Here is a 15,254-nt window from a genome sequence, read left to right as displayed (position 1 = left end):
GGCCATTTTAACCCTTTGAGGGTCGAATTATATTGAAAAAAACTTTCCCAGGTGGTCAAATTACTTTATTGCGGATTTTGAATGTACAAGATGTATAAAGTTGGGAATAAATAGTAAAAAAAAATTAGGAAGAGTATTTTGGTGTTGGCATCACTCAGAACTGCAAAATGTTCAATAGTATTTCAGAGTGTGGTACTCCTTGAAACACGGGTCTTCGCTGTTATGTCGGCAGCGGCAGGCAAGTGGGGGCCCCCGGCCAGCGAACGCGTGGCGAGCGCCGACGCAGTGAAGGAGACTCGGAGCTAACTGCTCCTGATGAAAACCGGAATGAAGACTCAGCCGGCTTGCGGCCGTTTATTACTAAATAGGACTTCACACTCCAGATGACACCTCCTGATTGGTCCCAGGTCGTCACATGACAGAAGAGGGGTGCGCCATCTAGCTAAACTACTACAAAACATAAATGTATGATAACACAGAGATCTGGCAGGGGGCGACACTATACTACATCATCCCCCCCTGGAAACAGGGAAGCATATAGTGAAACGCGCACACAAGACGCGCACTTAAGTCCAAGGACAACTTCAGTTCGTTCCCCCCCCATGTTCACACACACGCGCACCAGTCGCCACAAGGCACGCACTTAAGTCCACAACGATTCAGTTCATTCCCACCCAAGTCCACACGCGCACCAGACTTGGGGCACCAAAACACTGGCAGTCAGTCAAAACAAAATCTGACAAGGAACCCGGCACAAGACTGACGGCACCGCAACAAGGAACACATTTTATACCTGTGTTAATGAAACATGTGAATTGCCTGAGATGGCAATACGCTCTACACTCGGAAAACAAAATCATCAAGCCACGGAGGCCGTTTTCTGTCATGATGAGGACGCGTGCGTACCTCAGAAGAACTTTGGGGGTTGCGACGCGTATCAGTCGACTTTAAAGACCCAGTCGTCCCACTACTATTTCCCTCCCCCTGGTTAGAAAATTGAATGTGGTTGTCATCAAAGCTGCAGAGGATTGCCCAGGAAGCTCCTCTCAACGTCCCAACAAGTCCTGGGATGCTACCGATTCCCCCCCGGAATCCGAAACGATTGCTGACTGTGTAGACTCGGAAGTGATACAGTCAGACGCACTACTTAACTGATGCCTATGAAAGGACGATGTCACGACAGACGAGTCATCGGAATGACTATCCAGGTTTGAATATGAGTACAAAAAATCTTTATCAGTTGTGGACAATGTGCTACGTTTTGAATTATCTACTACTGTGGCTAATTTAGACGCATTCTATGTCTTCCCATCACTGAGTACAAAAGTGGATGGTCCTGCCTGGGCCTTCACTGTACGAGGTTTACTGTACTTGAAAAATCCTTTCTTGGCAAGTTTTACTTTGACGGTGTCTCCCACCTTGACACGAGTTGCCTGAGCACCTCTACGTTTGTCTACGCACTGCTTAGTTTGCCACTGTTTCTGCAAGACCCTTTCTTGAACTTGAGGCACAAGACTGTCCTGTTCCCGTAGATCTACACAGAGCCGCATGGTTCCATCCTTGCGCACAACCACGAGTGGAGACACCCACTCAGTAGCCTCGACGTGCTCGATGACGTCGCAGTCCTCGAGACGTCGCAATTCATTTGTTACCTGGTCACGGAGAGCCAGGGGTAGTCGGCGCAACTTTGAAGATACTGGTTTCGCATCTTGCTGCCGATGAATGCGGTGCACAAAGTTGTCGAGACCCAACTCATCACTGAAGAGGTGATCAAAACTCGGAGGCACACCTGTGGGGCTCTGTACTGGAGGCAGCGAAGGTAGACATGTCAGCGACGTACCGTCGATCTGTATGCCCAAGCGTTGGATGGCGTCTAAACCCAGCAGTGATGTTCCTGTAGTCGTTACGTGGAATGTGACGGAGCATGACCTTTGAAGAAACTGGACAGTGGCTTGGAAAAGGCCTTGAATGTTGGTGCGTTGCTTAGAGAAATTCCTCAAGTCCACTGCTGTTTTTGACAGTCTGTGCTGTCGACCAAAGTCCTTTCCAAGATCTTCGGCCGTCATCAATGAGACAGACGCTCCTGTGTCCACGAGCAGCTGCATGGCGACGTCGTTAACCACGACCGGAACTTGTAAATCCCTTTTAGCTTCCAAAGTGCTCACCGTCAAGACAGACGCGGACGGCTGTCCTGCGGAAGTTGAATACAGCGTCTCTGCAGAAGAGACGTGCTGAACAGTACGGGTTTTTCGGCATACTGATGCAAAATGGCCCAACGTGTGGCAGGCGTTGCACTGCCGGTTCCTTGCTGGACAATTCCTGTACGTTGCAATATGTTTCGTGCTGCCACACCGGTCGCATGAACTACGGTCGAAATTAGGGTCCTTCGCATCCTGTGCTTCATTGCGGGTCCCGGAGGAGCCTCGCGGAAAATGTCGATCATCCGGGCGGCCTCCCGGAAGACGTCGGCCATCTTGGCGGCTCCTCGGAAGAAGTCGGCCATCTTGGCAGCTCCCCGAAAGAAGTCGGCCATCTTCATGGCCTCCTGGACTACGTCGGCCATCTTGGCTCGTCGACGGAGCGCCAAGTTGAGCTGCCTCGATTCTTTTAATTTTTTCGGAGTCGAACGCGCGGTTCGCTCGTTGCAGGGCTTCTAAAGAGCGTCCAATTTCTTCTGCGTTGTCCAGGGACAGGGTTTCGCCATGAGCTAACAACTTTTCGCGAATGCTGGCGTTCGCTACCCTATGTATTATTTGGTCTCGGACGCGCTCATTGTACGTTGTGCCGAAGTTGCACTGTACCGCCTTCTCCTTCAATGCGGTCACGAATTCCAGAAATCCTTCTTCCTCGAACTGCCGTCGACTGGTGAATTCGTGCCTCTCTGCCAGAACATTTGTTGACGCGGCGAACAGGCGGTCAAGCCGCTGCAAGAGTTTCTGGAACTCTGACGCTGGCGAGTCCGCATCACTTGACGTTGACGCTACGCCGGTCGACTGCCTTGCTGCTTCGCTTGACGGTGACGCTGCGCCGGGCGACTGCCTTGTTGCTTCCTGCTCCTCATCTGCAAAGTACTTCCGTTGTCCCTCACGCCCGAGAGTGCTGACGAGCGCGGACGCTCGTCGCGCGTCCGTCCAGTCGCCACCGCCGGCCGCTTCGAGGTGGGCCTGAAAAATTTTTTTCCATCGATACCATGGAATTAACGGTGGCCCGGGCACTTCAAGAAAAACGGGAAGGTTCGCCGTAAAAGAAGCCATGCCGGGTAGCGTGCAGGAGACAGTGCAGGAGGCAAGCTGGAGCTCGCAGCAGGAATGGGGCAAGGAAGAACAAAGGGGCGAGTAGGCCTAGGCTCGGAAGCCTCGCGACGCCAAGTGCGTCGGTGGCGTTTGCAGGCCGTGCAGACACGTAAGGGACGCTTCACTTACGAAGCTCGTTGGTTTCCCGGGGCTTCGGTCGGAACCGCTGCGGGAATCCCATCCTCGTCGCCATAAGATGTTGTGTCGGCAGCAGCAGGCAAGTGGGGGCCCCCGGCCAGCCAACGCGCGGCGAGCGCCGACGCAGTGAAGGAGACTCGGAGCTAACTGCTCCTGATGAAAACCGGAACAAAGACTCAGCCGGCTTGCGGCCGTTTATTGCTAAATAGGACTTCACACGCCAGATGACACCTCCTGATTGGTCCCAGCTCGTCACATGACAGAAGGTGGGTGCGCCATCTAGCTAAACTACTACAAAACATAGATGTATGATAACACAGAGATCTGGCAGGGGGCGACACTATACTACATCCGCACAGCGCCTTATCGCAGTCTGCACACCTAAAATGCGTGTATGTTCTTCTCTTGGAGCGACGAGTTGTGTTGACGCACACATGACATCTCTGCATGGGTGCGGCTGCCTTGGGCACCCTCTCGTAAGCACCCTCTCGAGGCGCCCTCTCGCGTAAGTGCTTTGCTGCAGAGAGTGAGAATACCTCATGAGCGGCGGTGATAAACAAGCTAAGAGCAGCGCCAATCAAGATAGAAATCAACTTCCACCGCCCCTCTGATAGCGTGATGAAAAGAGAAAAATCACGTCTCGCGCGGCTCCGTTGCGATCACGCGGAGGAACCGAAACGGTGAAAGCGCGTTGCCGCTGAGAGCGAGAATACTTTGCGAGCGGTGGTTATAAACAAGCTAAGAGCAGTGCCAATCAAGATAGAAATCAACTTCCACCGCCTCTGCAAGAGAGTGCCGACAAAAAGAAAAATGATGTTTCGTGCGCCTCCGTTGCGATCACGCGGCGAAACCGAAACCGCAAAAGGGGTGTTGCCGCAGTCTGCACGCTGCGCTGAAGCTAGAAATCAGTTCCGTTTATCTCCCCAAGAAGGTAGCACACATTTCAAACGCTTCTTATAAGTCCTAAGAGGTGGCAGCACCTCCCAGTGAGCACGCATCGCCATTATGGCGCGAAATTTCAAATGGAGGGTCGAAACCGTACCCGTACGGCAAAGATCTTGTGGGACAGAAAACCGCCGCCGTACATGTACGGCAAAAACCTTCAAAAGGTTAAACAAACGTAGCGTATATGTTATGCACTGACAATTGTGTCTGCAAAGTATTAAGACACTGCTCGCCACGAACACAGCTTAAATTTCGAATCAAATGCCACACATTATTCTTTCGAGGGGTCCCGGCTTCCATTGAGAGAGTCACACACACACGTGCCTCTTCTCAGTGCTCGCCTCCTGGCAGCATGGTAACAGGACAGTTAATTTCTCCCATCTGCTCCAATACCAAATTGATCTGAAAAATTATTTTGGTAAGATGCTCCGTGGATGAAGTTTTACACCTTCCTGTGTAAAGTTTGCGATGGGGCCTGGTGAGGGGCCCTTGATGAACTGAGGTTTTCACGGCATGTTGTGCTAGGTGGCTCTGAGGTGCATTGCCAAGAAGTGTGTGTACACCAGAAGTGGCCTCCAAGTGCAGGAGTCCTTCCTTGCTTACAACTGCTACAGGTGTGTCGCAGTGGTACTGCTTGGCCGAGGGCACGGACGAGGCAGCCTGGTTCTCGCGGAAGCTGCGCACCCTGGACAAACTCCTGCGTCAAATGCCCTTCTCTCAGTGCCTGGTGTTCCTCAACTCACAGGCCAGGTACGTGCTGCTCCTTGCCGCAGCAATTCAGTCTTAAAAGCAAGCATGTGCAAATACTGAATACAGTACATAGTAGATTTCCTACCCAATGTCAAATACAATAATAAAAAATAGCCACATATCGAATCTGGTATTGAATATCGCAAAGTTTAACATAAAGTTTCATGCTTACAAACTTTGTGCAAGAAAACACAGTGCTGCATATGCTCAGGAGTCCACTGAAATTGCGTAACATAAATGTTGCTAGCTGTCAGAGACTTAGGTATTGTATCCGCATGATTGTAAGCCATATTTTTTTAATATCTAAGATTGGGGAAGGGGGTGTCGATTTATAATTTATATAAGCATGGCACTGCCAATAAAGATAAGGCTAATGAGATATCAGGGAATCCACATTGTGGTTACAATTTTATGTTTGATCTAAGGGTCCATTTGTAGCATTTGGCTATTCCATGCGCTTGTTTGGAAGGATTTTTTTTAATTTTTAAGAATTTTTGCTGCACCCACAGTGTTCATGGGAGAGTGTTGATAGCTTATAGAAGGGCCGCTCTTTGTCATGGCGGCACTTCCGGAAAGTATTGATAGTCAGTGGAAAAGCCAACACTGGTCATGCATTCCTATTTGGCTCTATTTTTGATGCGTTTGACTTGACTGCTGGCCACATTTTACTGTCGTGTTTTGTCAATTGTCGTGAGTGCTCCGGATTTGATAAACATTTGGTACTCGTTCACGTCAACATTTGAAAGGGTTGCCATTCTTTACGTGGAAGAAATGAAACAACTGCGCAGCGGGATGCAAAGTCGACATTTCAAAATGGGTAGCGCAACAGTAGCATCTGCAGCAAAGCAATACTGTAGAACCTCGTTCATGTGTTTTGGGAAAAAAGATGTGAGAAAAAGACGTACTAATTGGGAAAACGTGTGATCCGAAGTAACTAAAACAATTTGACTGACTCAACTGTTGACATCTATGTAATGCGAAGTGTCACGCGGATCGTTGCAGCATGAGACGCCGATGTGCATCGAGCTAGTGGTGCTCCGGTGGGCCGAAACACGTTTTGTTATTCTCATATTGCGTGGTGTTTTAAGAGGGAGACGAGAAACCGAAACGAAGTTGAGCTGGTGGGCAACACTGGATGCTGTCGAAGCGAAACGTGATGCCCACACCTAACTGCCATTCCCTACTAAAAGCCTACTAAAACCATGCAGTTTGCTACCGGTGGCACTACACACCACGTGCTGTAAAACAGATGGGCGAAGATGCTTATCACAATAGGTTTGGCGGCAATAGCTGTGATTGCGGCGTACGACGACGACCCGGGTGGAGATTTGCTGGTACCAGAATAAGAAACTGCGCGCCGTCGTTTGCACGTGAGATGGGTGGCTACATATATGTACTGTTTTTGAACGCGCGTGCCTTGCGCCTGTTCTTGTTCATGTGGGCTCTAGGGGCCAGAAAACGTATTGGGGGTGAGGAGTTATGGAGTCGCTATCTGTCAGAAGCACCTCTCTTCCGTAGTATGAGGGGACACGCGGCGTGCTCCTCATAGGTTTCGCTTACCGTCGTAAGCTCAATGAAAACACCACGCAGCAGCCCTCCTGGACATTTATGTAGGTACTCTCAAAACGAGGTGAGTTTTTGACTGTCGATATAATAATCTTGGGCAAACTTAAAGCACAGAATCGTTTACAGACGCTATCTCTTTACCGAATATGTACAGCGAATGTCACTACGTGCGGTCGCCGCGAAGGAGTCTCTCGAACCGGCTTCTTGCATGAAAGGTAGGCGAACGCTGAAAGTAAACTATGTGAAATATATTCTTATAGTAGGCTGTCTGTATAAACAAATGGGGCATAACAGAATGAAGCTTCAATGCGGCGATCGCATGGGTCCGCAGCGACCGACTGCGCATCTGCCTGCATGTCCGTGCACAATGTTTTGCTTTTGTTGCGAGCACGTTTTTGCACCGTGTGTGTTTGTGGGCCGTGAGCTTTAGGCCGCAGCATTTGAGCATTTGACAGTACACTAGCAACCATTGTTGCGTGGACGCAATCACAACTTTCCAAAAATAATTTCGTTATAGAGACTTAGATGCCTACGGCGACTGCGATGCGCCGTTGCGACGATTCAATATTTCTTGCCTTCTAAATTCTTGGACATTTCAATATTATTTCTCAAGTTGGGTCGGACTGTATGTTTATCGGTCTTCTCAGCTTGCGATTTCCCTCTGCTTCATTTTTGTAATCCAGTGCATTAATTCTTAACACAAACATGACCATATGCCGTGCCTTTCTTTAATGTGCGTCTTACCTCTCCCTTTTCATTCAAGTGAACTTGCCAGTATCTAGCATCAACAAGTTCATAGACCAAACCGTCGTGACATTAGCCGAGCAGCGGGTGCGGGCTAGCATCTCAGTGCACGTTTTCTGCTACTCACCGAACATCGCGCAGTCCCGGCTCCATAGCAGAAATCTTCCTCGCGTCTGTGCTTCCTGCATACCCGAGTTGTAGCCGATGACTGTCTGCTGGTTCTAAATTTTGCCAGCCAAGCTTCACGCATGCAGCTCCTGGCCCTGCGGCTACATGTGAATAAGGCTGACACCAGGCTCCGTTGCATACGTCCGGTACTGCGGCACCGAGCAGTATCCTACCATGCTGCATGCCTCCAAAGGCAGCCACTACCTATTATAGTAGTTTCAGATGTTGTCAAGTTGACACCCAAGGCTGTAAAGCCTTACCACTTAATCAGAACCGCGGAGCAGATGGGACTTTAAACTTTCGTTTTCAGCTCACTTCGGTGCTTCTGAAGCAGCCAACACGGCCGCTGTGTCCATGTGATCCCTCATGCCGCGTCACGCCGACGGTGGCGCCAGCTTTTCCAGTGGTGGAGCTCGCCGCTGATACGATCACAGTCTGCTGCAGGACACGGCGGCGCATTTCAGTTACCGCCTATTAAAAACATGCGCTACGCTTTTGACGACATCATGCACTGCAAAACTTGCAGATAGGCAAACATGCTTATCGCAGTAATATTGGCTGTGGTAGCTGAAAATGCCGCATGCGCCGACCGAGGTTTCCTGGCACCAAAATGAGAAACTGGGTGCGCGCTGGTGTTTTCATGTGAGACGGGTGGGTGAGTATTGCAGTGAAGCTGCCACAGTGAGCAGCTATATACTGTTCTCGAACGCGCGCACCTCGTGCATTTTCTTGTTTACATGGGATCTAGCGGCCAGAAAACTTATCATACGATTACAGTTTGGCGACGTACTGAGTGTTGGTGCCAAAAAAATTTTGTTTCCCAGGAACGTATTGTCGCAAGCTGTTATGAACCACGCCTGCCGCGCAGACAACCAGATTAAAGAAGGAAGAGAACGACGTTAGCCAAGCTGCCGCGAGACCGCTCTTCAAGAACCGCACCTATCAACCAGATTCATCTGGTTCTACATTAAAACACCTCGTGTGTAACATTTGGTGGAGCTGTGCGGGGTAACTCCCACGACCTACAACGGAGCCACCAGCACAAGAGCTACGCCGAAGCCGTCGCCTCGCCGGATTTTCGCCGTCGCGCTCAGTCATGGCCACAGAGCAAAATACCCTCACCAGCAGTGCCTCGGCGAGCCCAGTCCCTATCCAGCACTACCGAGAGCCACGCACGTTCCCGGCGAAGGCAGAGGAAGATGTGGATGAGTGGCTAACCCATTACGAAAGGGTAAGCCAATACAATAACTGGAACGCTGCCAGTCAGCTTAGGAACGTTGTTTTCTTCTTGGCCGACACGGCGTTGGTATGGTATGACAACCACGTGGACATGCTAACTACATGGACACGCTTCGTTGAGGAGATCAAAAAATGTTTCGGGGACTCGGACGCAAAGAGGAAACGTGCGGAACTCACATTAGCCCAGAGAGCTCAGCTACCCGGCGGGACTTGCACTACCTATATCGAATAAATTTTGAAGCTGTGCCGCACCGTCAACCCTCAAATGACAGAGGAAGATAAAGTGGGGCACGTGGTAAAAGAAATAGCGGAAGATGTTTACAACTTCCTCATTGGTAAAGAGAACTTGCACACTGTATCAGAACTGATACGGCACTGCCGTACGTTCGAGGCGCTGAAGACTCGCCGAATTACACCAAAGTTTGGACGGCTGGCCAATGTAACGACTGTAGCAAGTGTTGATACGAGTCCTCCGCTCCCAGACCTTTCGTCCGCCATCTGCCAGATAGTCCGCGAGGAGCTCCAACGACATGACGAACAGGCACGTTATGCGGCGCCATGTTGCAGCTCCTCCGTTTTCCGAGACACTCTTTGGGAACCCCCTTCGGCTACTTGGAACCACTCGGTGAACGTCGCGGATCTTAATGGCTCCAGAGACGAACCGCATTACATTACGACCGAACCACCACGCAATGATTCGCCCCCTCAACGTTTTGATCCACGCCCACGCAACTTTCGTCCACGAAGACTCGCCGCTACCTACGACTTTCAAGGGGAAGAGCCTCGTTACCCTCAACCGATGTCTTCGGCAGAATACTTCAATCCGCATTCTGAAGTTCGCCCTTCGCCAGTGTGTTACTGCTGCGGCATGTCTGGCCATATAGCTAAGTACTGTAGCCGACGCCGGGCATCAAACTACGGATCGTCAGCGCCGACTATGCGGTCTAGCGGTCGTACACTGCGCACTCAGTGGCCAGGAGACTCCACTTCAGGAAGCCACTTTCGAGAGGACCGATGCACCGCCCAGGAGACCTACTTTGGAGAAGAAAGAACCCGGAACCGCTACCGCTCCCCTGCCTCCGACCGTACTCTGACGCCACCACCAGCCTTCCGAGCCTCCTGATCACCATCCCCTCGGCCGCTATTCACATCACCATCGCCTCGGCGCCGTTTCGTGTCGCCCCCGCCGGGAAACTAGCCAGCGCGGCCGATGGAGGTGAGGTCGCTGGAAAATGTGTGCTGCCGACTCAACTGCCTCCAACTATTTTCATGCTAAAGAATAAGGTTCATGTACGGAATGATGGGGTCTCTACAATGGCTTTAGTCAACACGGGAGCAACTGTCTTGGTCATGAGTGTGGGGTTTAAAGGCCTTCTGGGACGCAAGGTTATGTTTCGTTGGGACCAGTGCACAAGTTTCCGTGGAGTCAGTGGTGAAGCATTATACCCGGTTGGTGTGTGTAACATGGATGTGTCTTTGGGTGGGAAAGCTTTTAATGCAGAGTTTACTGTTCTTCCTCGCTCCTCGCATGACGTGATTCTGGGGATTGACTTTTTGCAATTGTGTGGTGCGAATGTTGACTGCCGGACGGGAGAACTCAGCGTCGACACCAGTGTTTCACCTGTGCTCTTTGAAGGTGAAGCTTGCCCGGAGAGTGTGTTGTGCGTGTCTGAGGATACAGTTGTGCCCGCCTTATCCGCGATGCGTGTTGCCGTCGCCTGTTCATCTCCGACTCCTATCTCGTTCGATGCTGCAGTGGAACCTGTACATCGGATCTGCCTCAAGAAAAACGTGTTAGTTCCGCACTGCGTGGTCTCAGTGACCAATGGATGCGCGGGGCTGTGGGTGCTAAACTGTTCCACTGAAGCGGCAGTGCTACCTCAAGGCCTAAAGATTGCCACGTTTCAGGAAGACTCGCCCGTATTGGTGGCAGTACTTGCAGAGCTCCCCGATGGAGGAGCAACCAGTGTCTCGAGCCCCGGGAGCTCGAAGATACTTTCCATGATTGATAAGTCACTCAGCGATAACGAGCGTCAAGTTTTGATGGCCCTGCTTACAAAACATACCTCGGTATTCGACTTTGCGCAGCACGATGGACCGCCATCAATTCCTGCGTCCAGAACTCGTCACCGCATCAACACAGGAGCCTCCCAGCCAATCCGACAAAAACCCTATCGTGTATCCCCATCAGAACGCAAGATAATCAGCGATCAGGTCCAAGAAATGCTACGCAAAGGCGTCAAACGAGAATCATCTAGTCCTTGGGCAGCCCCCGTGATATTGGTGAAGAAGAAAGACGGTACGTGGCGGTTCTGTGTTGATTACCGTCGCCTAAACGCCGTTACTAAGAAAGATTTATATACGCTTCCACGAATTGACGACGCCATCGACTGTCTCTTTGCGGCATCTTACTTTTCCTCAATCGATTTACGGTCAAGTTACTGGCAAATTCCTATACACAAGGACGACAGAGAAAAGACAGCATTTGTTACACCCTACGGACTATTCGAGTTTAACGTGATGCCTTTCGGGTTGTGTAACGCGCCCGCAACGTTCGAAAGGTTCATGGACACAATATTACGTGGCTTAAAATGGGAAGTTTGCATGTGCTACTTAGACGACATTGTGATCTTCGGGCGAACGTTTAGTGAGCACAACAAACGTTTGGATTTGATCTTGAACTGTTAGGAGAAAGCGGGTCTTGTGCTCAATTAAAAAAAATGCCGTTTTGGGGAACGACAAACTCTTGTGCTAGGCCATCTGGTCGCTAAAGAAGGCATCGGACCAGATCCACAAAAGACTGCGGCCGTAGAAGCATTTCGAGTACCCAACTCTGTCAAGCAGTTAAGAAGTTTCTCGGGCTCGTGCTCCTATTTTCGCCGATTCATTCCCCGGTTTGCTGACATGGCTCATCCCCTTACACGCCTTCTCCAAAAAGGCATTCCCTTTGAGTGGACTGCAGATTGTGACTCATCGTTTCGCCAGCTCAAGTTCCTGTTGACATCCCAACCAATTCTTCGCCACTTTGATCCTTCATCACCAACTTAGATTCACACCGATGCCAGCGGCATAGGCATCGGTGCTGTGCTAGTTCAGCATGTTGGTGACAGTGAGCACGTGATCTCTTACGCTAGCCGGTCCTTGAGCCGCTCCGAGCGCAACTACACAGTCACCGAACAAGAGTGTCTGGCGGTCATCTTCGCCGTGCAACGGTTTCGTTCGTATCTCTATGGGCACCCGTTCACTGTGATAACAGATCATCATTCGCTATGCTGGCTTGTGAATCTGCGGGATCCATCAGGACGACTAGCGCGCTGGGCCCTCCGTCTACAGGAATACGATTTCGTTATTTGCTACAAAAGTGGCCGGCGGCATGCTGACGCTGATTGTCTTTCTCGGATGCCACTTCAAACAACTGAGTGTGATGCGGACAATTTTGATGAATACATCGCTTTTGTGTCCCTGGAATTTCCGGATATGGGTACCGTCATATCCGAGCAGCACAAGGACGAGAGCTTACAACCGCTCTTCGCGGCAGCACAGGAGTCACCTGCAGGCAGTCGCTTTCGCCTACGGGATGGTGGCGCGCTGTATAAGAAGAGCTACTCGACCACCGGCGCACGCTACCTTTTAGTTGTCCCCAAGAACCTTCGCCACCAAGTATTACACGCCATGCACGATGACCCAACTTCCGGTCATCTTGGTTCCACACGTACACTCTACCGGGCTCAAGAACGTTTTTACTGGCCTAAGATGCGGAAAGATATTGAACGGTACGTCGCCAGCTGCTCTCAATGCCAGCGCTACAAGCGTCCGCCACAAGCACCACATGGCCTGCTTCAACCAGTTCCCCCTTCTAGTGTCCCCTTTGAGCAAGTTGGTATAGATCTTCTGGGCCCTTTCCCGCGATCCTCCAAGGGTAATCGTTGGGTTATCGTTCACGTAGATCACCTTACCCGCTATTGTGAGACCGCCGCATTTCCATCGGCCACAGCTACAGAAGTTTCTATCTTCTTGCTGGCTAACGTTATACTCCGACATGGACCTCCTCGCATAGTAATCAGCGATCGCGGGCGACAGTTTACCGCGGACGTGGTTGAAGAAACCCTTCGTCTGTGTTCATGTAGCTTCCGCCATTCTACGCCCTACCATCCACAAACTAATGGACTGGTCGAGCGCACAAACAGAACGTTTGCCAACATGCAGTCCATGTACGTCGATTCAGCACACAAGAATTGGGACAGTATCTTGCCTTTCATTACCTATGCCTTCAATACCGCGAGACACGAGACCACTGGTTACTCACCATTTTTCCTTCTTTATGCTCGTCCGCCGCGCTACACCCTCGACACCATATTTCCTTACTTCGCTCATGACAACGAATCAATTGATGAGATCCTATGTCGAGCAGAAGAAGCGCGACACCTCGCTAGGCTACGCACCATAGCATCGCAGGACCGGTCCAAGATACGCTATGACAGGCGACACCACCACGTTTACTTCGATCCTGGTAACCTTGTGTGGTTCTGGACGCCGTTGCGGAAGCGTGGCTTGTGCCAGAAGTTTTTCGCCCACTACGTCGGCCCTTACGTTATTCTGGAGCGCCTCAGCGAAGTAAACTACCGTATTGCGTGTCACACGAGCAGTGGACGACGCTCGGCCAAGGCTGAAGTGACACACGTCGCGCGTCTGAGGCATTACAACCCACGAGATGACTCGCCTGGCGGGCTCCGTCTGCCAGCGGGGAAATGTCGCAAGCTGTCATGAACCACGCCTGCCGCGCAGACAACCAGATGAAAGAAGGAAGAGAACGACGTTAGCCAAGCTGCCGCGAGACCGCTCTTCAAGAACCGCACCTATCAACCAGATTCATCTGGTTCTACATTAAAACACCTCGTGTGTAACAGTATGAACCGGTAAAAAATGAGCGTATGAGCAAATGGGTCATTTTTTGTGTTCTCAATTGCGGACGTTGGCACCGGGAAAACTTACGTAACAGTAGCATATCAACGAGGTTCTGCTGTATTTTCAGCTGTGACAAGTGAAGAGGTTTCTGCAGGCTGAAGTTGACACACTTTCCATAGCTGGAAGCTGAGCTCACAGTGTAAGTCACTAAGACATGTCACTGGACCTTGCCAATGATTTGCGATACATTCACGCAGCAAGCCCAGGTCCTGGCTCTGGAAGCGGTCATACCCAAGACAAGCTTTAAAGCCAGCATTGCTGAGGCTTTGAAGATTATAAAAAAGGCTGGTTGCTCTCTGCGTCATCATACGAGTGTGTTTATAGACATCCATCGAATAATTCCATCTCCTTATCAAGCAGATAATTGAGGATGTGCTTGCACAATCTCCTCCTTTTTTCCTTATCTTGTAAGCTTTAAACATTTCACATGTCCTTTGATTTTTATGTTCTGTCGCTCAGTTCCGGAAAGCATCTGCACTCTTTGCAGTGTTAGGTGAGCTTGCTGCCTCGCCCTGTCTTTAGAGAGTTTGCATGTTCCTGCAGCCGGTCGTTAATGTAGGGGCCGGTTTGTCTGCTGCATGAATTTGCACTGCTGTAATCTTCAAATGTAGTTAGGCCTTTTAAGGACCACCTCTGCTGGGAGTACAGTGATTAGCTAGCAGGGAAAGGTCGCGGACATGTGAAAAGAGATTTTTTCATGAATGTGTGTGGTTGGGTGCTTTCAGCATGGATAATGGATTCATGGGATGTGCTGGTGCGATTGCTTGCGAAGTTCGGGATTTCGTTGGATTGCGAAGTGCTGTGGGACCGCAGCAGTGCTTTCAATGGCGCCACTAGTCGGGACCATGGTGAAAGAACAAATGCTTCAATGACGCGAGGGCCGCTGGGCAAAGTGCATCTCACAAATGGTGGTACCTTGCGTGAGTATGGCTGCATGGCAGTGCACGTGAGGAGGCTGAAAAAGCGAGAAATTTGAGTCTTCAAATAATTGTTGCTACACCTAAAGTGCATTGAATTGATTAGAACTAACTTGTTCGCTCTTCCCGTCTTCCACTGTAATCGTGAAGTCCCCTTAGGCACCGTAACGGTCGGCGGTACCTCCAACTGTGCGGTTGCATTTCTTGCTCCTGCAGGTGGCATGTGACGATGCCCATGAGCATCAGCATATTTGGTACGAACAGGCGAAAAGCTTTTATATTTGCAACATATTACTTGGCTATTAGCACTTAGTGGTCCATGCTCTATTTAAATTACGGAAAACAACAAAATGGGGCTATTTGCAAGACAGGGAAGAGAAGTTTGCTTCTCGAGTGGTGGTGTTGCCTCACAGAGACAGACTGAGATGAATTGGGGGCAAGAAGTGTTTTGTGCCTAACTGCAACAGCAAATAGTATTCGTGCAAAGTTTCGACATTCAGATGCCCAAAACAGGAGAGACTGCAAGTTG

General features: G+C 50.5%; 1 protein-coding gene across 2 annotated transcripts in view; it reads left to right on the top strand.

The window, feature by feature from the left end:
- LOC142584708 (putative ATP-dependent RNA helicase DDX20) overlaps positions 1 to 15,254 on the top strand; it is a 152,023-nt gene that overhangs the window by 49,937 nt on the left and 86,832 nt on the right. For both annotated transcript variants that reach the window (XM_075694915.1, XM_075694916.1), the window contains exon 6: positions 4,991 to 5,126. In XM_075694915.1, coding sequence (XP_075551030.1) covers positions 4,991 to 5,126 — 136 coding nt within the window. The remainder of the gene's footprint in view (positions 1 to 4,990; positions 5,127 to 15,254) is intronic.

The sequence above is a fragment of the Dermacentor variabilis genome, chromosome 6 (genome assembly GCF_050947875.1).
Source record: "Dermacentor variabilis isolate Ectoservices chromosome 6, ASM5094787v1, whole genome shotgun sequence".
Lineage (NCBI taxonomy): Eukaryota > Metazoa > Arthropoda > Arachnida > Ixodida > Ixodidae > Dermacentor > Dermacentor variabilis.
Note: the sequence above shows the minus strand (reverse complement) of the source record. Positions and strands in the feature narration are given on the sequence as shown.